General features: G+C 54.0%; 1 protein-coding gene across 1 annotated transcript; it reads right to left on the reverse strand.

Annotated features, from left to right (window-relative positions):
* Positions 1-4,101: 4,101 nt before the first annotated feature.
* Positions 4,102-26,507, reverse strand: MFSD2A (MFSD2 lysolipid transporter A, lysophospholipid). Its single transcript, XM_065577129.1, is given in 15 exon segments — positions 4,102-4,856; positions 5,929-6,105; positions 6,928-7,071; positions 7,486-7,598; positions 8,121-8,204; positions 9,500-9,583; positions 10,379-10,470; positions 10,473-10,499; positions 12,082-12,172; positions 12,786-12,958; positions 13,765-13,843; positions 14,635-14,758; positions 21,995-22,119; positions 23,860-23,985; positions 26,457-26,507. Coding segments are annotated over 15 exon segments (1,536 nt in total). The 5' UTR covers positions 26,499-26,507; the 3' UTR covers positions 4,102-4,801.
* Positions 26,508-26,728: the final 221 nt, after the last annotated feature.

Genomic DNA, 26,728 nt, shown 5'->3' on the forward strand with positions numbered 1-26,728 from the left:
CCTCCGAAGCGACTCTCCTCCCCAGTCCATTGGCGTTCCGGGGGGCACCGTTGGGTTTCACTGCAGATCGCCCAAGGAGGCCTTCTCCCCATTTACTACATCACTGTCAATAAGGCAAGAAAAGCAGCGCGAGCAGGAAGTGTTTCTGAAATATCCTTGTCAGGCTGGCAAGGTGGGGGAGGTAATAGCTGTCACTGGCCTGCCTTCTGCTGGTGAAAGAGACGGGCTTTCGTGCTACATGGAGGCCCAAAGAAGAGCTCGAAAGCTTGTTTCTCTCACCAAAAGAAGTTGATCCAGTAAAAGCTACTACCTCCCCAACCTTGCCTCTCTAATAGCCTGGGACCAGTGTGGCTACAACACTGCAAACCACTCAGACCGTGACGTTCCACTGGGCAGCTTGGACAGAGAGTCCGGGACAGTAGACCTCAGTCCCAACCCACATTCTAGTTAATTTTACATGAGGCTTTGCAACACACATACACCTGCCACTGCCATTTCCCATTGCTCCAGCAGGTGGTACAATTCTTCAATAGTTGAACTGGTCGTTTTTTAACTGAGTAAGAGGCTTTCGCTCTCTGGGGCTTGTTTGGGTTTGTTTTGGGTTTTTTAAACTCACGGTTAATTGAATTGCTTCTCCACCTGCGAGATGCTGTTGGAAGTTTTGGTATCTGTTTAGACTCATCCAAAACCAGGCCAGCCCCGGCAACCGGGAGACCATTGCGAGTGTGGCTGAGACGGACAATTGCGCAGCGCAGTCAAAAGAGTGTCGAGCATTTTAATTTTCGGTAGACAGACAGCAGAGTGGTTAAACACTAATGGCCTGGCTATACGATAGTTCCCCCCACCTTGGCGACGGATGATGGCGCGACACTAGGGATGAGCTACAGCAGTGGAGTAAGCTAGCACTGATGTAGTCTGAGATCTGCCTGTCACCACCTCCAGATCGCTGTCAGAACTCACCCTTTTGCTGAGAAAACCCACCAATTACAATCAATTAGAAAAAAGCATGCTTATTCCAGAACAAGTGTCCACAGGGGGAGCTATTCTGGTTCGTTTCCCCAAGTAGGTAAGCCTTCCTTCAAGCTTCAACTTCCTCTTGTCTCAGACCCCTCTTTTGGGATGAGTAATTCCCCCTTGCAGTTTCAACAAGATAGAGCAGTCTTCACCTCCACTCTTAAAGTCTTAAACTGATATTTGGTGCTTTTCTTAAAGCCCCGACTCCTGGAGGTATGCAATTGTGAGAATCTCAGCTTTCATTTAAAAAAAGATTTCCATCCCTCGTAGTTGCAGATAAACAGCTTGAAAACATGGCCTGATTATGACCCTAAAGGCTGAGAAACCTGAAAGCAAAGAAAAAAAGCAAAACAGATTTTATAAAAAACAAACAACACCCCCCCCCTGATTTTCAAGCCAATTTTGTGATTTTTGAATGCTTGGGGGTTGGCAGTGCTGTTAAAGTGTTCCACCCCAGATATGGTTGCACTTTGGTGCTGGGTGAAGTAATCCCTAATTAACCTAGCACGAAGGGGTGCCGTGGGATTTGATTGTTTGAAAAGTTTTTGAGCTGCAACTGACCTTCTGCTGAGAGATAACCTATCAAGCCTGTCAGTGTTGCTTTGGATTTCCTCATTAGCACATTGCATATTACTATAGATAACGAGCATCATGCCAGGCTTCAGCCTGGAGACTAAGAAAGGGCTCTGTAGGGCCAGTCCCAAACTGCCACTATACTTGTTCCTCTCTCCCAACACCCTGTTCTCCTTCTCTGCCCTCCCCATCCTTTCTAGGGTGTGTGGGGGAGCCATATGGGCTTGGGCAGGGAACTGCCTGTTACTATGAACTCCTTCAGACTCTCTCTTTTAAGGAGGGAGAATTTCATATTAACTCCTTTACTGCCCCATGGGTGTTTGAGGCATGACCTGCATTACTTGCCATGTAGGGCCCCAGATGTGGTGCTCCAGGGGCTAAGCAGATGTGGCCACACTAAGCTCCTTTGCAACGGTAAACTGGGTGTAAACTCAGGCATCGTTAAATGCTTGTTCTTTTTCCCTGGGAGCCATTGGCAACCAGCAGCCCCTGGCCTGGCTGGCAGGTGGTGGGAGATCGCCTGTAAGGAAACTGGGGTGGGGTGGGCGGTTGCTAAGGAGGAAAGGGGTGTGGGGGGAAATCCAGCTTCTATTTGACATCTTAGTGCAGCGAATAACTCCTTGGCCCAAGAGAAGCATCAGAACCACAGAGCAGGGGGTGCGAAGGAATTTGTGCTTTACCCTGTGTTCAGAGCAGGGCGAGAGAGTGGCCAGTCATTAAAGAGACAGAAAGCCTGGGAGTGAATCCTACCTCAGCCAAGCTGGGCCAAGGGGGGGCAGATGAGATCAGAGGGTCCCTGCCATTGTGAAGACAGGTTCCCAAGGGAGCAGGATGGTAGCTCCCCCAGCTCCTCTAGGCCCCGAGGCCATTTCTGAGGCTGCCTTTGATAGCTGTTGCTCCTGGGCATTCGTCTGGGCCTAAAGTCATTTCTCCAGAGTCCCTCATGGCCCAGCCCTTTCTGAGCCCATTCCCTCCCCCCCCCCCGCTCCAGCTCTGCTGGTCTCCTGCAAGCAGCTCTCTTCTAATGAATGGTAAAGCCCCATTTTGCTTAGTAGCCCAGAGGTTTTCATCAGCCTCTGGCTGCAAAACAAGGCAACATTCCCCAGCGCTGCCACCCAGCCTCAGTTGCAGCCTAGGTCTGGACTTGCACACACAGCACCTCCTCCGCTGTCAGCTTATCAGCCCCCAAATCTCAATAGGTGTCATCTGAGCAGCCCCCCCCCCCCCCCCCCCCCCATGTCCTGATCTGCAGTCTGGGCGCTGCTCTTTGACTGACAAAAGCCCCTGCTCCGGCTGCTCTCGTCTGCTAGCTGTTCCGTTTTACTCACCCGCATTCCTGGCCTAAGCGGGGGCCTGTTGAGCATTCCCATTGGAGACATAATCCCCTTTTCTATTTATAAACCCAGTCCTCATTACAGCACTTCACTTTGTTCTATATTTGAGAGCAGGAGTCATTCACCCCTTCCTACCACTCCGATCCCTCTGGATTCAGTCTTTGCTCCTCCCCTCATTTCTTGCCAGCTGTACACTAGTCATACAGTGCCTGAAATGTGTACAATCCTTACCGAAAAGAGAAGACAGCCACTGCCCTAAAGAGCTCTTGCACCATGCCCTGGAATAGCAAAAGTTCAGCCTCCCTCTCTCAAGTCTCTTCATTCCCACTTGCTTTGCAGACACTAGCCCATGCTGAATTCTGTCTCCTGCCCCCACAGTCCTCTCTTCTCCTCAAAGGAGCTGAAACATTCCTTTGCCTTGACTGTATTTCACCTGGCTTGTCCCTCATTAAGAGCCTGCATCTTTATCAGGCCGGAGGCTTCCAGCTTTATTGCTGCTCATTCAGATCCTACCCCCTGGCCTTGGGAGAGGCCCGGACCCCTCCCTGGCTCTCCCTTTCCCACCTCTCTAAACCAAGGGTGTAGAAACCTCAGCTGCCTGGTGGAAGTTCTAGCAAGGCCTGGCCCACCTATCTGTTAAGTGTCACGGAAAAGTGGCGTTTGCTTTTTGTTGGCCCCCAGCCGCCTCTCCCCTTTCCAGCCCGGCCTTGAGAATCTCGGCCACTGGTTCCTTTATTTCATCTCCCACCTGCCCAATTGGTTTTTAGAGGAAAAGAACAGGAGCTTTGTTGGGTTCTTCCAGTGTGGGTGTTGAGCAGAGAGGAGGGAAAGGGTTAAGTGTATGTACAGCACATTCAAAGTGCCAGGGATTAAGGCATTCCAGTGCCTCCGGTCTGTGAGAGAAGTCAGTCCTACAGGGTGACTAGAGGAGAGGAACTCAGGTCTGTGGAATTGGGAATCTAAAGGACTCTAGTTCTGCCAGGAGGGAACTGGGAATTCATCCAGTTCACTGACATTTCTGCCCTGGAATCTGCCTTCCATCTAGACAGGAAGGGTGCCAACATGCCCCGCATGGTAAAGCAGAGCTGGCACTCTCTGACTCTCAGCTACCTTGTGTCCTTGTAAGGACAATAGCCACAGGGGGGGGAAGAGGGGAGAGAAAAAAAATCCATCACACCAATCCAGGTGACATTTCCCCACTTTTATGTAAATTAATATTAATAGTTCCAGTTTGGATTCCATACAGACATATACAAATAGGGAAAAATAATTTCTATTTACAAATCATTAAGTTATTTAATTAATTAGACTTTATAAAAAAAAACCCCAGCTCTTTCTACATTAGTGTCCTTATTTTACAGATAGTACAGGTGAGTTAATCTTCATCTCATTCACATTAACAGTGTAATGTACACTACCAGCACCACATGGGTCCACGAGTGATCCAGAGACAATACTGCAAGGATCTGTGCCATATTCAGTGCCTGCAGTAGCAGGCAAATCAGTGTGTGAGAGGCAGAGAGTACGCACAAGTCTCCTGTGTGTTACGAGCAATAGCTTCCTGGCTCAGGCTGCTGTGCTCTGCAGACAGCGCTGCGCGGGCCAGGCTGGTGTAGTGTTTGTTCGTTAAGAGGCACATTAGTGCAGTACTGAATAGATCCCGTGTAACGTACACTACCGGCACTCTATGGATCCCATGGATGGCCCGAGACCACTGCCTGCAGATCCCATGTAACATTCACCACAGATGCTCCACAAAGCCCCGCGTAGCACGTCACCAGCATCTCCAGGAGTTCTGGGTAACGTGGTTACTCGGCAGCGACCCCGTCCAGTCCCTAAAGACGCCCAGTGTGTAAACAGTAGATGGAGGTGAGCCGGGGTCACACGATGCTGGCGAGTTCCGTGGAGTCCGAGTCGCTGCTGTTTTCCTCCTCCCTGGGAAGGGAAGCATTGGTGGGCATCAGACAGGAATGGCCCCCTTCCCGCCAGCTGGTATCCCCATGCAGAGAGCGCTCTGGGCTCGAAAGCGAAGGCCAGCAAGCCAGAGGGGGTTAGCGAGGGATAGTTACAGGGAAGGGAACCCTCCTCTTAGCTGCAGGATGGGAACAATGGGGCCATTCGCTGCCAATGTCTCCGGGCTCTGGAGTCAACGCCGCCAGGGCAGAGAGGACTGTACGTTCCCCTCTCCAGCCCCGGTGACAGAAGAGCCATTTCTGCTAGGTGGACACCTTTCCCTCCACTAGGAACCGGATGGAGGCCTGACCCCCTTGTAACAGAGGCCACCGAATGGTTGTGAAATGCTCAACAGCTCTCTCAGCACTGTTCTGGAGCAGATTGAAATAGAGGCCTTCTAGGGAAAGGCTTCGTTTCCCAGGCCCAGCCGTAACGCCAACGTTTATTTCTTTTACTTCTCGCAGGCTCCACCAAGTCAGTAAACGCGGCCCTGAGCTGGGTCTGGGGGAAGCAGCAGAGACCGCCCGCTCCCGCAGCGGAAAGCCAGGCAGCAGCACTGCCGCAGCCACGGGAACAGGCAATGCACCGCGCTCCACGTGTATTTATATTCATGGCAGTACTTTACCATCCCACAGCAACGTACCAGAGGCAGCGCCGCGGCTGGGGGAGTCCTGCTCCACCTCTAGCAACACCCTTGGTATCTTACGACGGAGCAGCCTTAAGATGCTACCTGCTGGGTGATGCCACTGAGCAGCGCGGCAGGGTCTCTCAGCCACCCGTCAAAGGGCAGGCGGTGCATTAGGGCTGCAGGAGGCTAGCTGGAAGTGCAGATCCTCATGGGAGAGATTGTCAGCCTCCTACGGGCTGAAGGACTAGCCACCTTCCTCAGCCTCCCAGTGACCTGCAAAGCCAGGGCAGGTTCTCCCAGCACTAGAGCTGGTCAGGGCACTAGTGAGAACCGTTGCCCTTCCCCATCACTCTCTTCTGGAACTTGCCCAACCCAATGAGTGCAGTCCTTCCCCTGCAGCACAGAGAGGGCCGTGCCAGCCCTTACCTTAAATCCTGCAGGGCCTTCTTGTTTTCCCTCCGCCTGTCCTCGTCAATGGGGTACAGCTTGAATAGGAGCAGGCCCAGCAGGATCAACCCCACCGGGGCTGCCGATACCAGCATCTTCAGCGTGAATTTCACCTCCTCGGGCTGGGAGCATCCCCGGGTCTTATAGCCTGCAAAGCTAAGAGAACAGGAACTGTCAAGCAAGGGAAATGCATGAGGCTATTACCAACCTCCTCTCTCCACACCAGCTCAGTCCTAGCTCTCCAGAGGTACCTCTCAGGGGAAGAACGGCCATGAGACAGATCAGGATTCCCAGGGAATTACTGCTGAGCCAGCGTTCGCTGCTTTAGCATCACATCAACCCTCCTCCATCTAGCAAGGAGCATCTCCTCCTCCAGCCCCAAAGCCAACAGCCGCCACGATCTAGAAGCTCACAGCTATGCGGTCTGTTCCATCCCCCCTGATGGAGCAATGCAGGAAAGCCAGCCTAGTGAGGAGGGTGTCAGCCTGGAGCCTCCTTGCTCCACCACAGACATCCTGTGTGACTTTGAGCAAGTCACTTAGCCTGTCTGTGCTTCAGGTCCTCGTCGGTAAGAGAGGGACAGTAGCACTGCCCTGCTTCATGGGGGTGTTGGGAGAAGAAATCAGTCAAAGGCCGGAACGTGCTCTGGCCAAGGGGCTAGCACAGCAAGAGGTAGCACCTCAATTCACTACCACAGAGAAAGGCCAGTTCCTAAGATTTCTCCTTTTAGTGCTTATTCACTGCAAACTTGGAATGAGCCTCCCTCCTAGGACAAAAGCTGCAGGGGAGATGCAACTGGAACTGCCTTCAGTGCCAGCCCCTAGACATCTAATCCCAATTCCCTTCATGGTTTTGTAGCTAAAAATGGAGAAGCTCCAGACTGCAGGGTCTGAGAGAAGCCTTCCTTCTCTGTCCCAGCTACCAGCTCTCCTAACAAGCCCCCCCTGCCTCCAGGCTCGGTGTGCTGACAGGACTCACTCTAAGCTGAGTGTGGAGATCCCCAGAGACACCCCGGAGGCGAACTTGGTGAAGAAGACGTAAAAGGAGAAGAAAATAGCTTCATGGCCACGGGAGTCTGGGTGCTGGAGGTTGAAGTCGTCTATGACATCTGGCAGCATGGACCTGAGACAAGAGAGGAGAGTGTGTGAGCCTCAGACAGAGGCTAATGAAACCCTCAAGTCTTCAGTGGAGCCCACACTTCCCCTTCCAAAGCAGAGACATGGGAGGTCCCCACCCCCAAATTACAGACTTCCAATTTCTTCCCCTCCAATAACGGTACAGAGGGGCAGAGACTTGGGAAAGGGCCATAGATTGTGGGTTCACCTTCATACTGAAAAGGCCCACAATGCCCTTCATACTGACAGGAGAAGGCTCAAGACCTCAGGAATCGCCTCATCCTGGATCCGACCCCCAGCACTAGAGACATCAGCCCAGACGTCACCGCTGTGCATCAGCGGGTGTCTACCAGCCTAGCAGCGATAGAAAACGCAGGATCCTAGTTCTGTGGTTGCCTGAGCCCGGAGGCCTCACACTCACCATGGCAAGAGGAAGGCAGCAGCGACACTGATCCCAGCTGCAATGGCCACAACGTAGGTGACGATCAAGTTACTCTCCAGAACGACAACCATGATGAGGAAGGGGATGGCAGACTGCGGAGCCAGGAAAGAACAGAGGTGTCACCTCACCCGCCGGGCAGCAGATAATCAAGATGGACCTGATGAGCCAATTGGCCTCCCCCATCTTCCCTCTCATGTGAGTTTCAGCACTTGGAAGTGCTGGCTGATAGGGTAGGATCTACCCACAGTATAGGCAGCAGTAACGCAACCTCTCTAATGCTGTCCCACCAACACCCTGCCCTGGAGGGCCCATGTCCCAGGCTCAGAGGATAATTCAGTCTCCATGGCCCAGTCTGTCCTTGGCCTCTCTGCCGTGACTACCAAGAAGTGCCCTTTGTGACACCACTAAGAAGTAGAGAGAGGCCAGTGAATGAATGTCAGGTGATGGTGGTAACGTCTGATCACTCCTGACCTGATTTGGAACCGCTACCTAGAGGGGTGAGGTTTAGATCCCCTGCTTTGGTCTTTCCTCACCTCCACTTGCTAGGATTCCCTACGAGGCACACAGCAACAAGCCACTCTCTGCCCCTCTGTGACCCCAGGAGACTTACTTACCGAGATCCCAACATACACAGCAGTTTTCTTCCCAAAGCGCATGAGGAACCATTGCCAGAGGGGGATAGACAAGGTGGCAGAGAGCTGCAAGAGAGAGAGGGGAAAAGACACATGACTCAGGCCAACCAGTCTCCATAGATGCTTTGTCCACCGGACACGTGTTAACCTCTAATGCAGCAGGAATGGAGATGGTTGGGGTGTCAGCCTGAGCTCAGGCCTGGATGCAGGACAGATGAATTTGGACCCTCTTTTGCCTGTGGTTGGAGCCCCCTTGGGTGTTTCACTCATCCACACAAGGCCCTAGCCACAAGACCATCCTGGCTCTAAAGGACCTTCTCGAAGCCCACCTAGACTCGCACCAGCGCCTTTACAGAAGCCGTCTTGCAAAGCCCGTTGGCTCGTCCTCAGAGGGCAAGCGTTGGAAGAGAGTCTATTCTGGACCAGGTCTGATGAACGTTCGTGACGACTTTGCCAGGCTGCTCTGAAGCAAGACGGCCCCTCCCTTGCAGGGAGCCAGCCTAGAATAGAAGAGACCCAACGGGCTGCAGCCAGACACATGACCAACATCCTGGTCTTCGCGGGGCCAGGGAGGTGCATTCGGCTATGGGATTGGTCTCTTGCTTCCATTGCTTTCGAGCCCTTGCATTTCCTTAGAACCAGGGCTGGGTTTTCTTTCTTTCACTGCCTTTCTGGCAGGGCAAAATGTTTCACGCCACAATGCTTCCCCGGCCCCCTCCCCCATTCTTTCTCCATCTAGCAACGTGCAAAGGGTTCCCAGACAATCCGCTCTGTTCCCTCCATTCAGTGCTTCCCTGCAATCACCACTCAGGGATCCTTTTCCCCCCCTCATGGAAAGAAGAAAAAAAAATGGCAGGGTTTAGACAAAGGGCCCGCGCGGCTTTTATTCTCCCCTTTTTCATGGTCCGCTTCAAATGCGGACAAAGGACTCGCTGTTCTTGCCAACTGGCCATGTCTTTCCAGGAGCCATGTTAAGTAACTCGTTACCCCTCCCCCCACTCCGGAGGCAACCTCCAGTCACCTTCCCCCACATGCCAGGCTCTTCCAGCCCTGATCTCCCCTCACCTAGGGCTCCCCATCTCTGCTTTAGGCTCTTAGACCACTACAGTCAAGTCCCCACCCTCACCAACCAGTGGGCTCCTGAGTATAGAAAGGAGGAGACCGCCAGGTGAAGGGGACAGCGATTATTATTATTCATCTTGTTTATTACTGTATTGTCTAGGGACCCAGGGAGATCAGGGCCCCATTGTGCTCGGTGCTGTACAGACAGTCTCACTACCTCCAAGAGCTGACAGTCTGCCTAGCCCAGGCAGGCAGGGTCGGGGGAAGGGGTGCCACGTACTCGCACGCGCCAGACGTACCATGATGGCTAGGAGGATGTTCTGGAATTCGTTGCGGAATCCCAGGGTGTAGGTACAAAACAAGGCAAAGTTCCCTTCCAGCAGCTGGGGAAGGAAACAGACACGGGAGGTCAGCAGAGCAGAACGGAACAGGGAGATTCCCCCTTCCAGGGGGAAAATGCACTGAACAGCCTCCCACGGAGAACGGGATTCCCTGCAGCCCCCAGACCCACCCCACAGGGAAAACGCCAAAGTGGTCTAGCTGGACCCAGTGCACAGACATGCTCGGGGCTGTACGAACGCAGCCCGCTGCTGTAGGCAGGCCTTGAGTGTATTGTAGCGAGAGGGAAATCCCCCACCTCTTCCAAGGGGACTCAGCAAACAGGTCTAAGATTCCAACACCCTTTGCCCTCAACGCATCAGCTCAGGAATTCCCTCTCTGGGCAGGGATTGTCCAACACATCCCTAAACACGACCCAGAGTGGCAGGGTCGAAGAAGGGCTAACAGGCCTAGGTCACAGGAGGACAGGTACTGGCACTCGCATCGTGCTGGGAAGGAGACGGATAGCTATGGCAGAAGGGTGCTGGAGACAGGAGGAAGATGGACTACGTCAGCCCCCTGAGCAGAGGGAAAGAGTGAGCAGGCACAATCCACATTTACCAGCAGCATGAAGAGAAGCACATATTTCACCTCCGATCAGGGCGGACGGCCCACCTCGGCTGCTGCAGGGGATGCCACAGGCCTTGATGTTATCCGTCTCTGTCCAGATTTCTGGTATTTCCCCCACCCCTGCCGCCGCTCTCCTACAGGTCCATCGGACAGTCCTCAGCCAGTTATGCATTTCCTCCACCTCCGGGTGGGCTCTAAGCCACACTGTCCCTCCCCAGGCAATTCCTCACCATGAAGGCGAGCGAGGTGAAGAGGAAGCCAGCAATCAGCTTGATGTAGGCACCGTGTTTCATCACCAGCTTCAGCCCCCGGAAGAAAGAGATGGCTCATCCGACTGGAGCTCAGAGGCATCTAGGGAGCAGAGCAGGATCAGCAGGTGATTAGAGACCTTTCTAAAGGCACCCTGGCATAACAGGCCCCAGTGCTATAACAGACAGGGGGCCCATTACTGCAGTACACTGGTATGAAAAAGGCACCCCTGAGACTCAGTATTAGCCAGCCTCGGCACCTCCACTGACCCCCGTAACAGCCATCTTCCCAAGTACGGCAAGACATCCCATCCTCACCACTCCTGTGAGCAAGTTCCCATTTTAGAGATAGGGAAACTGAGGCACAGACCAGTTAAATGATTCACCCAAGGCTACACAGCAAGTCAGTGGCAGAGCTGGGACTAAAATTCTAAAGTCCCTGGCACCCAGATCTCTGCTCCCCTTTGTCCCATGATCAGCAGAGCACTGCTCCAGTGCAGGTGTCCTGTTAAGGGTGGGGAGAGCGGGACGAAACCAGCTGGGCTCAGAAATAAATCCCACTCCGCATTGTTATCGCAGCTATGGAATAGCCCGAGTCCAGCCAGCATATTGGAGGCTAGACATTGTCAGCCAAAGCCAGGCAGCAAAACACTGACCCGGGTAAATACTGGGCAGGAAGACAAGTTCTCCCAGATGGTTTCCTGCAGTAATAGGGTCTCCTTGAAATTCTCCAGTGAGCCGTGCCATCTTGCCACTGACACAGTCTTTCCATGGAGGTTTACACACAAGAACGGGTGTCTGAAGCGGTTTTTCCCACCCCCACTCCATACCCATCCTGGTTTACAAAAACCTGGACTCCCGCTCGCCCTAGTTTTGGCAGATAACCAGGTATCAACAGCACCAGCCAGGAAGAGAGGCGTGGAAGGGGGAAGTACTTCAACTCCCAGGGAGAGTTGGGCTCCAGGCATCGAACCCATCAAGCCCGGGAGAGGATCTTTTGCATTCGCACCGTACACCCCTCCCCAGCCTACGCCCTTGAATGGAACCCTACCCCCTCCAGGGCTTCAGCTGTGTAACAAGCGCCCTGGTCTCTGCTCCTCATACTGGCACATGTTGGTTTAGCGCAGGACGGCAGCGTTCCCGGTTCGTGCAGAGCTGAACTTCCAGATCCGAACTAACTGCTTAAGAGCAGGGTTGGGAGCCAGCGTGCGGTGTGTTCAGTTAGCATAGCAGGGAGAGTGCCTGCCAGGGGAGGGGCTGTTTGAAGAACGTGCCTTCTAAACACAGCTCAGGTTTGAATGGCCTGGATGACTTCAGCCCAGAGGCACTTGGCTCACAAAGGGGCCCATTTAAAGAGATCAGCATAAAACATTGTCCTGTGCTCCTGGCCGGCTGCTTAAAGCCAGAGTATGACCCTGGGTGCAGCTTCGTCTGAAGCAGGTGAGGACAGCTTTTAATAGGAATTCCCATCTCCTGCAATTTCCCCTTCCGTGTTTGTTCCCCGCTTTCTGCCCATACGATTAGGGGAAAGACGCGTGGCTAAGGAACCATTGTTCTAACCCCTCTGGAAGAGGCAAGATGACCCACGTACAGGGTCCAGCCTGGTCTGTTGCTTGGAAAGCCCTTCTGGACTCTGGACATTGCAAATGCCAACATAAGGGCCTTCCTCCCCCTCCCACACTCACCTCGCTTCTCCCGCACGCCCAGAAACAGGACGATGGCACAGAGTATGTAGATCCCACCAATGACTCCCGCTGCAATCATGTAGGCGTTTCTCTGTGCAAGACAGATGCAGATCCAGTTAGCGAGGCTGCTCCGCCAGGCCCCTTCTACCAGCCGCTCTTGGGGAGCTCTAGACAATGGCGCAGTCAGCGTCACGCGTGCGCCAGCAGAACCGGACGGAGCTCTCGCTACAGACTGGGGTGGGGCAGAGTCTATGCTGTGCTATGGGGCTGCATAAAAAGCTCCCTGCTCCACCCCCTGATAAGGCCAGGGGAACCTGAACAACGGACTTCCCTCTCTGCAGCCAGTTCTCACCATAAACGAAGGGACCATGCACCCCACAGGCACCTGGATTTGCGTCTGCAACTGAATCCAGTTCCGATGAGCCATGAGGCTCTACTGTATTTTAGCTCCATACCTGTTGCATGGAGATCGGTACCCCAAGTTCCTAAGGTACTCCTAAATTCCTTAGTTACACAGCAGCTAGTGGGGCCCAGTCTCAGCCTGTAGGGATTTCTCTGGAGGCAGGGCCAAGTGACTCAGCACATGATTGTCACACGCTTTCCTGCCTCCAGAGTCTGGCTGAGGCAGCGCCGGAGAGGCTGCAATGAAAGAGGAGAGTCCCTGAGCAGAGTGAGGATGAGCGGCCAGGGTGCCACAGACCTACCGTGTCCGTGAGGGAGCCGGCATCACGGGTAATGTTCACCTCCTCCATGGCCACCGAGGAGTTAGTGACGCCAAAGAGGCGGGAGTCCTGAATGCACGGCGTGTCCACCTGGCCCACGATCTGCCCCTGGATGGCCGTGCCCAGCACGGTGCCCAGCACCTCCACCGTCATACCTGAACAGAGGAGCCAGGCGGGTCATTACCGCGTCAACGCCCTGGCCCAATAGAGTGAGGAGAGTGGCTGCGAACGCCTGCTCCTCCGGAGGCAAACATCTGGATGTCTACACATTCCAAACGTTAAAGCCATCAAGTGACGCACCGCGCCCACCCAGCCAGAGACGAGAGCAGTCGCTTCTCCAGATCTCCAAGCCTATGGGAGGAAGGTATCCCCACTGAGGGAAAACAGGCACAGAGAGGTGACGGGATTTGCCCCAGGTCACACAGCAGCTCAGCGTCAAGGCTGGGAACAGAACCCAAGAGCTCCAGATTCCCAGTCTCCTGCTCTAACCACTGTGCTCTCCAGCGGACAAACTATCAGCGGGCAGAGTCCCGTCCAGACAGACTCCTGCCACAAGGCAGGTCAGACGTGGACATTAAACCGAGGGTCCCTTTAGTCGAAGAAGTGGGATCTGAGAGAGCTGCAATGCAGAGAGGTGCAGGGAGCTTTGGAAGACTTTCAGAACAGGATCCTCATTGCCAACGTGTACATGTGCAAACACGCTTGGACACATGGCTGTACACTTGCAGATGATCTTACACACATCCTGCAGGAGCAGCAAGGGACATCCCTCCCCTCCCCCCCCCCCCCCCCACACGCCTGCACATGTAGTGGACAGGGTATGGAACGGAGAAACCTGCTGCCTCCCAGCGACCAGCAGCCAAACCCCGGGAGCATATACACTGCTGCGGCTGCACCCAAGCCGTGGGAGGTGGAAAGCACTGACACTGCAATTGTAAAGGGAGATGGGAAGGGCTCTTACGATAGGCGGTAGCGGAATCCCGTTCGCTCTGCTCCCTGCTGATGAACATTGTGAGCGCTGAATAGGGAACATGGAAACACTGCAACGAGAAACAGGGCGGATGGGAAGAGAGAAAAAGTTAACCCTTTGTTCACAAACATTCATGGAGGTCAAGGGAATTCATGCTACAGACCCCAATGAGACCCTGACAGCAGGCCATAGGTTGAGTGGGTTGGAAGATTCTTTTGCGGGAAGGAAATTCCATCCAGGTACAGACTATATAGAAGAGTAAATGGGAATCCTCGCTTCCCTCCGTAATGCTCCACCCCAGCCAGGACTGGCCTTGGAGGGGTCCCCCAAACTGCTGGAGGGAGGAGGAGATGAGCTATGACTTGTCTTGCCTCTCCAGTCCCCACGGCAGATCAGCCAACAGGCTGGCCCCATGGCCAGAGGCACGTCTGTGAGTTGTAGATAGGGTGACCAGATAAGAGGAAGAAAAATATCAGGACACTGGGGAGCGTGTGTGCATTGGTGCGGGGGCGGGGGGGGGGGGGGGAGAGAGAACCCCGACAAGTGCTGCCGGTGGAGCAAAATATCGGGACAAATTGCGTTCTGACCGATCTCTGGTTGGAACAAACACCGAAAAATCAGGATGGGCCCGATTTTATCGGGACGTCTGGTCACCCTAGTTGTAGAATCGGTGGTGGGAAACCCAGATGACTCTGGCGGTCTAAGGACAGCCCTTACGGATGCTCTCACTCCTTTCAGGGTGGCTTGTGCCAACCCTGCCATTGTGGCACCACTCCTCGGCTCCATCGGGCAGGTGAGAAAAGGTTGCCTTCTTCCCCCCCCAAAAAGGAGCCCAGTTGTGCACATGGAGGGCGGACTCACCGTCACAAGCGTCTGGAACATGCAGTAGAAGAGAAGATACCACATCACTTGGCCACTCGAGAGGTCTGGCACAAACCATATCAGGAAGTAGGAGATCACAGCGAATGGAGTGGAGAAGATGATCCTTTGGGGGAACGAGAGAAAAAACCATCAGCATGAACAGTGACAAGCACCCACCCTCACAGCAGCTGGGCTGATACAAAGGCCTTGCTCCTCAAGCTGCAGGACATGAGCCAACCCAAGAAGCAGTTCCAGCCCTTGGGAAAAAACTGGGCGCATTACATCCGGGAGTTTGCTTTGACGTACCCTGCATGGACCACCATTGGAGACAAGATGGTCTAGTAGTTGGACCACTGGTCCATTTCCTGGGGGTAGGTACTTAGAAATGCAGAAGATAGGCCCATAAGAATTTCTGTCTCTAATCAAAGAGGAGCAGCTTTTCAGGCACAGTGGGACATGGGCACGTCTAACAGGGTCCTCCAGCCTGACTCATCATGTTCTCTGATGCTTTCCTCTTGTCTCCACTTCACTACCCCAAGTTAACCCGAAGCCAGAGACTGCTGAATGCCACATCACATGAGCCCTGTGGGAGGATGCCGGTCCCATGATGCCCTAATATTGTACTGTGGCTGAAGATCCAACCTCCCAGGCAGATTCCCCTTCCTGGCTAGCTCACGACTCGATGTGCAATTAGGCACCTGTCACGACTTTCAAAGGGATCTGGGCACCTAAACCCCTTAGCTTGGTCTTAAATCTTTCCCTTGGCTTGCTCTAAACTGTGTGCTGTACTCCTGATCTCAGCCCCCATGGTCCTCTCCGCAAAGGGGCTATTTAAAACACCACAAAGTACAGAACATTCGAGATGGGGAGAGAGAAGAGAGCCAAGAGATAAAGAGCTGACGGAGGTTTGCGGAGAAAGGCTTTGATCTCAGAGACCAAATCCCCTGCCTGGAGCAGGGTGGGGCTGCTGGGCGAACAAGCCGAGGGGATGTCAGGTCAATGGTTTGTCTATTTGGAGGAGGTGAAATGATGCAGGGGCTGGAACGGGGTGAGGGATGGGGCACAGCAAGGAGCCGAGAACCCATCTGCTCCCACAGAACACGTTTAAGTGATTTAAGTTGTCAGCTCTCTGGGACCATCACCTCCTTTTGTAGACCACAATGGGGCCCTGCTCTAGATGCTACCATTACAAAACAGCACATGCAGCTGGGAGACCGTTTCCCAGCAGAGGCAGATCAGCGTCCGAGAGCCCCTGAAACTCCTTGGGACCTAGATCCTGCCCTACCCATCCTGCCTGTACAAGATGAAGGGACAGGGCACCATCTCCATTCTTAGTTTCTCCTTCTGTCCCTGGCTCTCGTCCAAGTCGAGCAGTGCTCTGCACAGGACGAGATGCAAGAGCTTGTTCGGCAGCCTTCCCTCCCTTCTTGGCTAAGCAGCCCGCAGGAGCAAGGGTGAAAGAACCAGTTCGGGCGGCAAACCCTCCCTCCACATCCTAGCCACCCGGAGGCTGAGCGGCAAGCAGCCTGGCTTGTCTTAGCAGGGCAGAGCTGCAAGGATTCCGGAGTATTTTACACACGCCAATCAAGCCTGCAGCATGAGGGAGGGCGGGATAAGGCCCATTTCCCCAAGCAGAGACAGACATTGGTTAGCAAAGGAAGAGTTCATCTTCAGACCCCAGAGACTAGCTGGCGCTTTCCCTTGATCCCGTCCGGAGTGGGGAGAGAGGGAGGTGGAAGTGGACTGGAAAGCAGGAAGCCTGTGTCTGGCTCCGGGAGCGACTCCCTAACAGGACCCGCCAGCAGAGCTCCAGGGAGCTGGTTCGCTCACCACTAGCCAGAACAAGAGACGGGAGCTGGTTTTAGAGCCCAAATCCTCCCCTCTACCCTGCAGTCAGCTTAGCAGCCTGGCACTACCTAGGGATACTGCAGCAGGTCGGAGGCTGGGCGTGGCCCATCAGCCCCCAACACAAACCTGTATCCTTGTCGCTCGGCTGAGTCACACACATTGCTGTCGCTGGGACCAAGTGCTTGGGGAGCGTCCAGCCTTTACAAAGGGGCGAATGTTAACTGGCGACTAAGTAAATGGAGGTAAAAATCCCTCCAGCGTAAACCTACCCAGAGAGAGCAAAGGAGATTCCCCACATCTGGAGAAGGGCAAGGGTGGGAGGGTCCTCCCACTTCACAATCACGCAAAGGGAGTGATTTGTCCCCCACCCATACATCACCTCCACTGCAGGGACTGAGACAGCTCCCAGGGGCCCGCTGGAGTTCAGGCTCTAACAGGAATAAGGCCTTTCCAGTTTCCATTCAGTATCACCGTATCCCAGAGGGGAATGGGAAGGGGCGGGGGGAGGCTGGTTCAGAGGGACGACATCCCTGTGACAGCACCACCAGCAAGAACCCACAAGGCGAGAGACAAGCAGAATCCCCTGGGAATTTGGTACCTTGATGCATCCCATTTTTTCTGGGAAGGTCTGAATGGCCCCCCAATAATGGGGGGCGGGGGAGAGGGAAGAAAGAGAAGCAGTTTCTTCTTTGGAGTAAAGCGACCCCCGCCCCGAATACTGCAGCTAGGGCTAGATCAGTCCCATGGGAAAATGGAGCCGAACACTCAGGCTGCGGGAAGGCCTAGAAGCCCCCATCAGACTCACTGTCCCACTGGACTAGGTTTTGCAGTCCCTGCCTCGTGGCGTTTACAATCCCAGAGGCGTTGGAGAGAGGATCCGGATTTATTGTTTCCTGTGGTACGGAGAGGAGAACGGGTCTCCTTCCTTTCTGGATTGACATGGCAAGACAGGGAGTTCAATTTAAACTCCCAGGGTGCGAGACACTGTATTCTAAGCACACTGACAGCAGCCACATAGGGGGAGAGGGGGAAATACATGACCCGACATTCACATTTTTCCCTGCATCGGTCATTTCCACGGGGCGGGGAGCAGGCGAGAGTGACGACGAGGCCAGGAAGCAGTGGAAAGCACAGAGCCCGGCAGCCACTCCTCTCCCATCGCGTCTCGCGCACGTTGAGTCATTCAGAATCTCCATAAACTTTTACGCAGATCTGAAGCTCCAGGAGCGAGCACATTCCTAGGCCTGCTGCGGAGGGGGCACCCGAGCAGGACAGCAGGGGTGCGCTGCAAGGTTACAAACAAGGGTCCGTTTCGGATGCCTGCTGGGCAGACTCCCCCCACCCCACTACTTGGACATCTGGGATTAGAGCCATGTGCGTGGCCTGCGTAGCTAAGGAATCAGTAGATCAGCTCACCCTGCCTCCCACCCCGTAGCCACCACTCATGCTGCAGCTTCCAGCCAGGAGACTGACTCGTAGTAACCTCTGAGCAGGACTGTGGCAATTAGCTCCACCATGCTATGCCGCACACCCTCCCTCCCCATTGGCCAAGTCGGGATGGCATGTTCCTCTGAAAGCGGCACCCCCGCCCTTAATCTTTAACTGTTTCCTCTGCTGGAGCGGAATCCTTTCCCTAGCCGCAGTCTGCGGATAGGACACAGGCTCTTGAGTTATCTGCAACGGAGGTTTGCAACAGGGCCTCTTAAATAAAGGGGGTGCTGAGAGCCCCAAATTCCCCCAGAAGAAGCGAGAGCAGGGCACTTAGATCAGAGGGAGCACATTGCTGGCTGGCACAGCTGTTAGGGTGACTTCAGTGAACAGAGAAGGAAATCCACGTGGGATGAATTTGGGGGCACGGGGGAGCATATGGGGAATCCAAGTTTAAGAGACCAAAATTATAACAAGAGGGCACCAGAGAGGGACATTTTATTTTGGTAAGTGAACTATCAAGCCATTGTATAGCTTACAATTTTATCCTGGGTCCCGGGGACACACGCACCGCCCCGCGTCACCACACGCAGCAAAATTACAGCCAGATGTACCCACCAAGTGGACCTTATTCCACAGCTTAAAAGGGTACAGCTGGGGGTAATATTTAGAATAGTTACCAATAAATTCCTTGGTAGATCTGCCTTGTTTATGAAGCAGGTTATAAGAGGATGTTGACGGGTGATCAGGGCTCATTAAAAGCAAGTTATACAAACGAACCGGGCAGAGATCTCAGGGCGATACAGATGAAAAATTAAGTATCATTCCTATTTTACAGATAGGGAAACTGAGATCCACAGTGATAGAGGGCCCCACCCTTGCCCATGCACAGGGAGTCCCGTTTAAGTCAGTGGGACGGTCTATACCATAGTTCTAGCTATTTAGGGTCACCAAAGGTGGCACAGTCGGGCAGCCAGCTACTTGCCCAATGACACAGAGCAAACACGCGTCAAAGCCATGAATAGAAGCCACCATGCTCAACTAGTAGACACGCTGCTCTCCTACCTTAGCAATGAGGCAGGATTCCAAGGTCTAAGGCCCAGTATAATTTGAAAGGTGCAAGCATTGTTCAGTGGAATGTGAATATTAAGTCCCCTGTGACCCTTCTCCCCAACCCCAGCCTTAAAGGCACGAGACTGTAGCACACCAGAGGACTCCAAGTATTTCTAGATGTTCAAATATAGAGCAATTAAAGAACAGCGCTCTGCTAGCTCTGCCTTGGAACCCACCCAGACAGCTGCTGCTCCTTGCTCACAGCCATTCCTCCAATTCCTAAGACCTCACAACATGCGCAGTGGGGAGGGAAACTATTTTTGGTCTATGTGTGAAGCCTGGTTTAGATCAATAAAAACAGGACAGCACGTTTTTCATTAGAGCCCCAGGGAACAGAGGGATGCAACTGCCGCCTGTGGGGGAAAGGACCAGTCCCGCTAATTTCCACCTCCTCATCTCCTCCTCCCACCTCCTTCTCTACTTGACATTTCAGCAATGCTGCCAGGTGCTAGATCGACTGCCCTGGAGACGGATGTTAGCTCTTTAGCCACAGGGCAGATGCACACTGCATGGCTAATGTGCCTCCATGCTCACCCAGAGAGGCAGCAGGTGGGGATCAAGCCCCTGGACACTGTCCTAATTTCTCTGCCGACGCGTAGTGCTGTTTTCTGTGAGCAGATACCTGCCTGCATGAAATCAGGTTGGCACCGGCTCATTCAACAGAGACCAATGAGTCACGGTTTTCAGTTGCTAGCACCCTGCAGCTGACTAGAACCCGGGCTCCTAGAGGGGGAAGGTGCTGCATCCCCTCACCATGCTCTCAGTGCTCTGAACCATCTAGCTCCTGTCCACTCCACACCCTGCTTCTCTTGGACATGTCCTGTCCGTGCACGTGCCTAGAGTCCCGCTCGCCAAAGTGGGAGGGCAGAGAAGCGCAAAGCGAGAACATCTAGCAAGGAAAGAGCACACGTATTGCCACTGCCAACTCAGGCCCCGTCTCCAGTTACTTTCTCCCCTGCAGAATCAGCTGTAAATCACGTGGCTTTCCACAACCCACTGACCCTGGCTGCAGAAGTAACAGGTGCATCAGAAACAGCCTTGGCTGCACACCCCCCTCCCATACATACCACCCCCTCCTGAATGGCTGGGATGGACAATACTGCCGCTCCGGAGACAGACAGCTCTCACCTTCCAACTGCTTCATTCCTAACATAGGGCAGATTTGCCAGGAAACCAGTCTGGATAAAAAGCCAAGCTCGACACCCTGCAACACGCGTATTGGAGCAAAGCCCTGTGGCTCTGTCCCCCAGAGACAGTAGGGTCTAATGGGCAGCCCATCGTGACAAGTAGAGGACCTGTTTCTGTTCTCAGTGGCATTGGTTTTACATCACCAGTTTTCATTGCCTTCAATGGCGTGACTCCTGATTTACACAGGTGAGAGGAGAATCAGGCCCAGTGCATGCTGGGATAGGGATGAGGTTGGTTGAACCATCTTCGACTTCCTATTCAGACTCCTCCTCTCCCGCATCCTGCCAACTCAAACCAGCTCCGCAGAGAACATAAAGTTCCACAGAAGAAAAGAGGATTCAAACCAGGCTACAGCTCTTGGAAATCCCACACCACTATCAACACAGATTCAGTTCCTGCAATGGACGCAGCCCTGGCGTCCACCGATCTCTAGCAGGGTTTTCAGATACGCGCTAGCACAGCCGAACAGTCATGAGCAGCGGGAGGAACTTTGTACGTTTCCTTCCTGGGGACGCCTCCCCCCGTCCCGCCAGGGCAGGTGGAGATAAAAGCAGCGGCCAGGGGGTGGGGCCAGCTACACCAACTTACACGTCTCACCAGCTGCAGAGTGTGTGTATATCAATACACAAGCCAGAGGAACCTTCCCCTCCTCCCACCCCAACGACAACGTGTCCCAGCACTGCGACAAAGGAACACACTGTGCCTGCCGCCTGACGAGTCACATGTCAATCTAGAGAAACGTGGCCTCTCCCCCGCAGCCTACTTTACAAAGCTCTGTCTGCCCCGCAGCCCCTTGTCTCATTTCCCTCCCGTCCCCGGTGTTCATACAGCGCCTAGCGCAATGGAATCCCGGTCCACGACTGGCATCCCCTCCGGGCACCACCACAATCCACAAATAATCAAGGGTCTGACTTATCAAGAGCCAGTTGAGTGCTCAGATGACCCCTTCCCAGGAGAGCTGGGAGGAGTGGCCACCTCTGTAACAAGGGATCTGGGGGGGGCGAGAGGGGGGGAGGGAAAAAAGTCACCCTGAAGATCCATCAAAGAACCCCCCACAGGAGCATGCCCACCACCAGAAGCTCATTCTCTTATCGCTCAGGGCCACAGAGCTCGGCACGGCTGCCAGCCCTTGTCCCCGGCTCCACCCCAGGGAGCTCCATTCACTCAGCTGCACATGGGTCGATAACCACAGCAAGGCACCTCCAGCACAGGGGCTGAACCAGAGTCGTTTCTGGGAGAGCGAGGCCCACGTAACGATCGATTGCTGGGTTCATGGATTCCCACACTACCAGGTTTCCCTCTCACCTATCTGGAGGCTGCGAAAGGCGGAAGGCCCAGATAATAGAGTTTCCCTCCTTGTCCCTAGGGCCTCTTCTCATCAGTCAGGCATCTTTCACAACTTAAGCCATCTACGGATTACTCAGCCTTTAGCGGATTGCCAAGCGTCTGTTCCATTCCCTTTGACGCACAGACTTGAGATCTATTCCCAGCTCGGACTCCCTGTGCGATTTCGGGTAAGTTTCTTCCCTTTTCCGCGCCTCTGGTTCCCCACATGTGACACGGGAAGAACATTAACCCTTCTTTGAGGCCTCCAAGTGGAGCGCAAGAGGCAAATGCAGGGTAGCCAATGCGAGCCTCTACGCTCTAGAAGGCCCCCAGGATCCTAAAGCCGACCTGGAAGGGCCCTGCTGCCGTTGTGTCCGAGGGAACCCAAGCTAGTCCATGCTGAGCCCCAACCTCAGGCCATGACGCAAAATCCCCAGCTCCAACAAGCTTCCCTTACCAGGGCATCAGGCGTCCGAGGCGGCTCCAAGGGGTTTTACTGATGAAGAAACCCACCATGGGGTCGGTGATAGCATCCCATGCTCGACCCACAAAGAGGATGATGGAGGCATAGAAAGGGTCCAGCTGTTATAGAAAGAGAGGACAGAATTCACTTGGATAGCCTTGGAAAGGAGACAGAGACCCCACGACCCTGAGGCTGTCAAAGCCCCTTCCCCCGGCTGATTGCTTTCCCTGAAGACCTTAGCCTCGACCTTTAGCATTTGGGAATGGAGCAGGTGCACATGGGCCCCTCCTCCACACATTTCCAGGGTGGCTCAGAGGCAAGGGGACTATCTGACCCCTCTCCCCCTCTTTGAGATGGCCACCCTCGGGGCTGGTAGAGGCAGCCTGCAGCTGGAAGTAGGATTTCAGTCCATCCCATCCTACCCGTTCCACATTAAACTCTTGGCAATTTCATTGCAACAGACACCAACTAAACACCTCCAGCGTCCTGTGTCAGCTTAAGTCTGCCCCTGGGCCTGCCCACAATCCCATTTGGAGATAAGGAGGTAGGAGAAGCCATCACCTTTCCATCCTAGCTACATCCAGAACGTGTCACAAACATGGCCAGCAACAACTTCCTTCCCAACCCACACCCTCCATCACATCAGTATATATAGCTCTCTGCAGATACCATTCCCAGCACCAGACCCTCCATCAGCACCGGAAGCAGAAGAGCATCTAGGCCCAATACTCCTACTTTGCATGTGCATAACAGATGTCATTAGCTCTTAAAACTCAGAGAGGAGGGTCAGTATTATCCCATTTTACAGATGGGGAAAATGGAGGCACAGAGCGGTGCACAAGGTCACACAGGACATTGGTGGCAAAGCTGGGAGTAAAAACCCCAGGAGACATTGCCCCCCAGTGCTAGCAACTGTGCACCCAGCTCTAAGCCCTCTGAAGAAATCGCTCCAATCTGATCCATGCTTCCTTTTTTCTGGAGGGGAATTTGCTAGCATTTTAGAAACGCAGAGCAGAATTTTCTGGCTTGAAGTCTGGCACCTAAATCCATATGTAGGCACCTGAATTTCAGGTCACTTTTTCCCGCCCAAGGGGGCTCAACTCTGTTTGCATTCAGTGAGAGTTCTGTACTCTGCAACGAATTCCCCCAACCAAGCTACTTCGGTGTGAAAACGAGGGGTCATGTGGCTCACTTTAGGCACCCAAGTTTGAAAAGCGCCTTTATTTTTTTGACAGAAATCCCCCTGCTAAAAGCCCATCTGAAAGGGACACAGCACTGACTGGTGGGGGAGCGGGGCTCATCTAAGACTCCTTTATGCAACACTGAAAGTTACTGTGTGGGAAAGCCCTTGGGGGGTTCCCGCCATATGACTCACAGCTGCTGAACTCACCTATCACAAGAGCACCCTGGATTCAAATCCCCCCTCTCACCATCAGCTGCCTCCCAGCAGTCAGCTGATTAAGGCAATGGGAAGCCCCTATACCTGCAACCCTCAATGCTACACCTCCTAGGAAAGAAAGCGCCTCAGCTCGAAGCCAGACAGCCTGGGGGCATCTCTCTAATCAGGCACCTGCTCTGTTTTATACATAGAGGGAACGTCAGTCAGCTGGGCAAGTAGAAAGATCCATCAGGGAACCTCTCCCTACCCCCCATCTCTCTCCAGCCAATGCTTCTGCTGACAGGAGACTATAAGCGTGCTAAGCCCCACGTCCCGAGATCAAGTCAGAGTAAAAAATAGCCCCGTAAGACGACTGGATCACAATGGATGCATTTTGGATTAAGAGACTCTCATGATGGCATCCAGAGCCCCCAGGTATTACCCCGACGCTGGCTCCTCAGCGCCAGGCTGAAAGAGTTACCTGTGCGACATCCAGCAGGTAGATCTGCAAGAAAAATCCCAGGGCGCAGCCAGTGATCTGGTAGGGAGCGCCACCGACGGCATAGCACAGTTTGCTGCACACCGATAGCTTCTCTTTACTTTCCTTCTGCAAAAGGAATGAAAGACTGCAGCTGAGTCGGGCTGGCCCTAGACAGTCAGATCAACCACCACCAAGTGTAGGGAGCTTTTCCCTCCCTCAATCACTCCCCCACGTCCACCTGCAACCTAGGACCACAACAGAGCTTACAAACAGCCCTCCAGGCTCCGCTGCAGATGAGCTGCCCACAGGTCTCCGCTTCACGGGTTAAGAAGGGAACAGCCCCTCACATTTCAGTTTGACAGTCAAGGACACGGTGAAAGTGTGTCAACTTATCCAGGACAATATACAGCTCGTCCAAACTCTGCTGGTTTAACTTCCAGTCCACTGTTCTTACCACTAGACCTTACTGCCTTCCATGGTCAACGATCAGATTTCAACGGCCTGATTCAGTGGCTTTTAAGGCCCCGTTAGCACGGAATACAGACTGCTCAGATCCCCTGCTTAAATTCAGCCTGACAGGTCATCCACCCTACGGTGTGTGTGTGTGTCTGTCTGTCTGTCTGTCTCTCTCTCTCTCTCTCTCAGAAGAGGGCAATCCAGAATCCACTCCAACTAGCCAGATCCCTAACTTTAAAAAGAGGCCTTGGAATTCAAGGGAGAATCAAGCAGCATCCAAATAATTTCTCCCACTACTCATACTCCAGAAGGCTGTACTGTATTTAAGTGTCTGTTTAAGTGAACATACAGGCTCAGCGCCTCCAGATTTACAGCTAACAGGGGGCTGGGTTTGCCCATCACACAGAATAAGCCAGAGCGGTTTCCATTTGCGTCTCACGTCTGGCGGCATCTCTGAACCTACAATGATCCGCAAGCAAAAGGGACAGACGATGCGCGTGCAATTTGTCAGTCTCTCAATGAAAGCCTCAGAATCAGGAAAGTCACACCAGGGCACCTGCTCCCCACCCGGTTGGTTTGTGCAAAATGATGGGTCTTAACTAAGAGATGAGGGGTCCCCTGGGGAGGAGATGCAAACAAAGCAGAGAGCCACCAGGGCAGCTACGGACAGGTGTGCTGTCGAAAATTAATTCTGCAAACTGATACCATCACCAAATTAGAGCTACAGCTGCATCGAAACCTACAGAAAGGGCAGATAAAGCCCTGGGGAATTTGCATTAAATTCAAACAGGGAGCTTTGCTGGCACATGTAGAGTCCTCCCACGGGAAAGTGGCATTGCAAGGAGTGAAAGATGATGTATCAACAATTTTCCTGGGGATGAAGTTGCTAGTTCGCCACTTTACACAACACAAACACACCACACAGACTGTGGCAATACCCCTAGCAGTACAGTTGGGAGAGAATCATTATTATTAATTGTGTTACCAGACAGCTTATTATTGGACCAGGGCCTCATCGCGCCTGGTGCTGTACGAACACGGAACAAAACATCCTGGCTTCCAATCCAAGCATAAGAGGAGGGACAACAGATGGAGACAGACACAGGGAATACAAGTGAACAATCAGACAATCCTGGGCAGCATGGGGTTGCCAATTGGATGCATTCCTAGAGACTCAAGGACAATTCTGGAGGGTTGGCACCCCAGCTAGGCAGTCTATTGTCCGCAGGGATAAGCAGGCAAGGCTGGGATGGTGAATCACTATGTGGCCTTGGGCAAGTGCCTCGGTTTCCCCTTTTGTATCAAGGGGATGGTATTTACCTACTCCACAGGGGCGTTGCAAGGATTAATTAGATGATGTTTGCAGAGCTCTCGGCAGATAACAAGTGGTATATAAAGTGCTTAATGCTCGGCTTACCCGCTGTTAGGAGCGGGCCGGTATCACCAGCTCTGGCACACTTACCAGGCTGTGTAAGGGATCACCTCACACCTATTTATAAGGGGCCCATCAGACCATTCCCTGGTGCACCCAGAGGCTAAGTGATAACACCCCCACACACACACACACACACACAAACACTCCCCGCTCCGGGAGTTTGTCCAGAGACTGAAACTTAATGCAAACAAAGCCCCGAGCTCGGGCCAACAGCGACCAGAGCCTCGAGCCCCAGCGCAGCCCCGATCCCGTCCCCGTCCCCAAGCCCAAAGGGGCTCTGAAGCCGAGCCGGGCCAGGGGTGTGAGCGGAGCGGTGGGAGCGGGGGGGGGGAAGAGAGAGAAGATTCGTTTTCAAGCAGCTCTTTGAAGCCCCCCTCCCCACGAGGGGGTTTGGCTGGGCAAGTCTCAGATCGCCTTGTGCCTCCCCCAGGACCCCCGCCCGCCTCCAGCCAGGGGGGAACCGGCGGCGGAGGAAGGACGCGGCTCCTTTAAGAAAAGTTTGCCCTTGCTTCTGATGAATGAACTTGGGCTGGAGCCAGCGGCGCGCCCGATCCCCGCGCTCCAGCCAGCCGGGTGCGGCCAAGGGCGAGCGGGGCTTCCATGCACCCCGGACCCGCTGCGAGCGAGCGAGCAGCCGCCGGCTCCTCCCGCACGGTTCCGACCCGGCGCTCAGCTCCCAGCCCAGCCTGGGGGGGGGGGTACACACCAGTCCGTCTAGCCGCATCCTCCCGGCCCGCTTTCCCCCCATGGCCGGCTCGGTGTCTCCCCCACTCCGGCTCGCGCCTGCCCCGGGGCTTTTCCTCCCGGAGAGGCAGTTTATACCCCCGCCCCCAATCAGCGCCCCCCATCATCAGCCTCAATCCCCTTCCCCTGGAGCCGCACCGCCCCCAGGGAACCTCTCCCCGGACCACGCGTCCCAGCCCGGAGCGCTGCCCGCACCTTGGCATGCCGCAGCTCGTCCTGCTGCAGGAGGCTCGG

Source organism: Chrysemys picta, chromosome 23 (assembly GCF_011386835.1).
Source record: "Chrysemys picta bellii isolate R12L10 chromosome 23, ASM1138683v2, whole genome shotgun sequence".
Classification (NCBI taxonomy): Eukaryota; Metazoa; Chordata; order Testudines; family Emydidae; genus Chrysemys; species Chrysemys picta.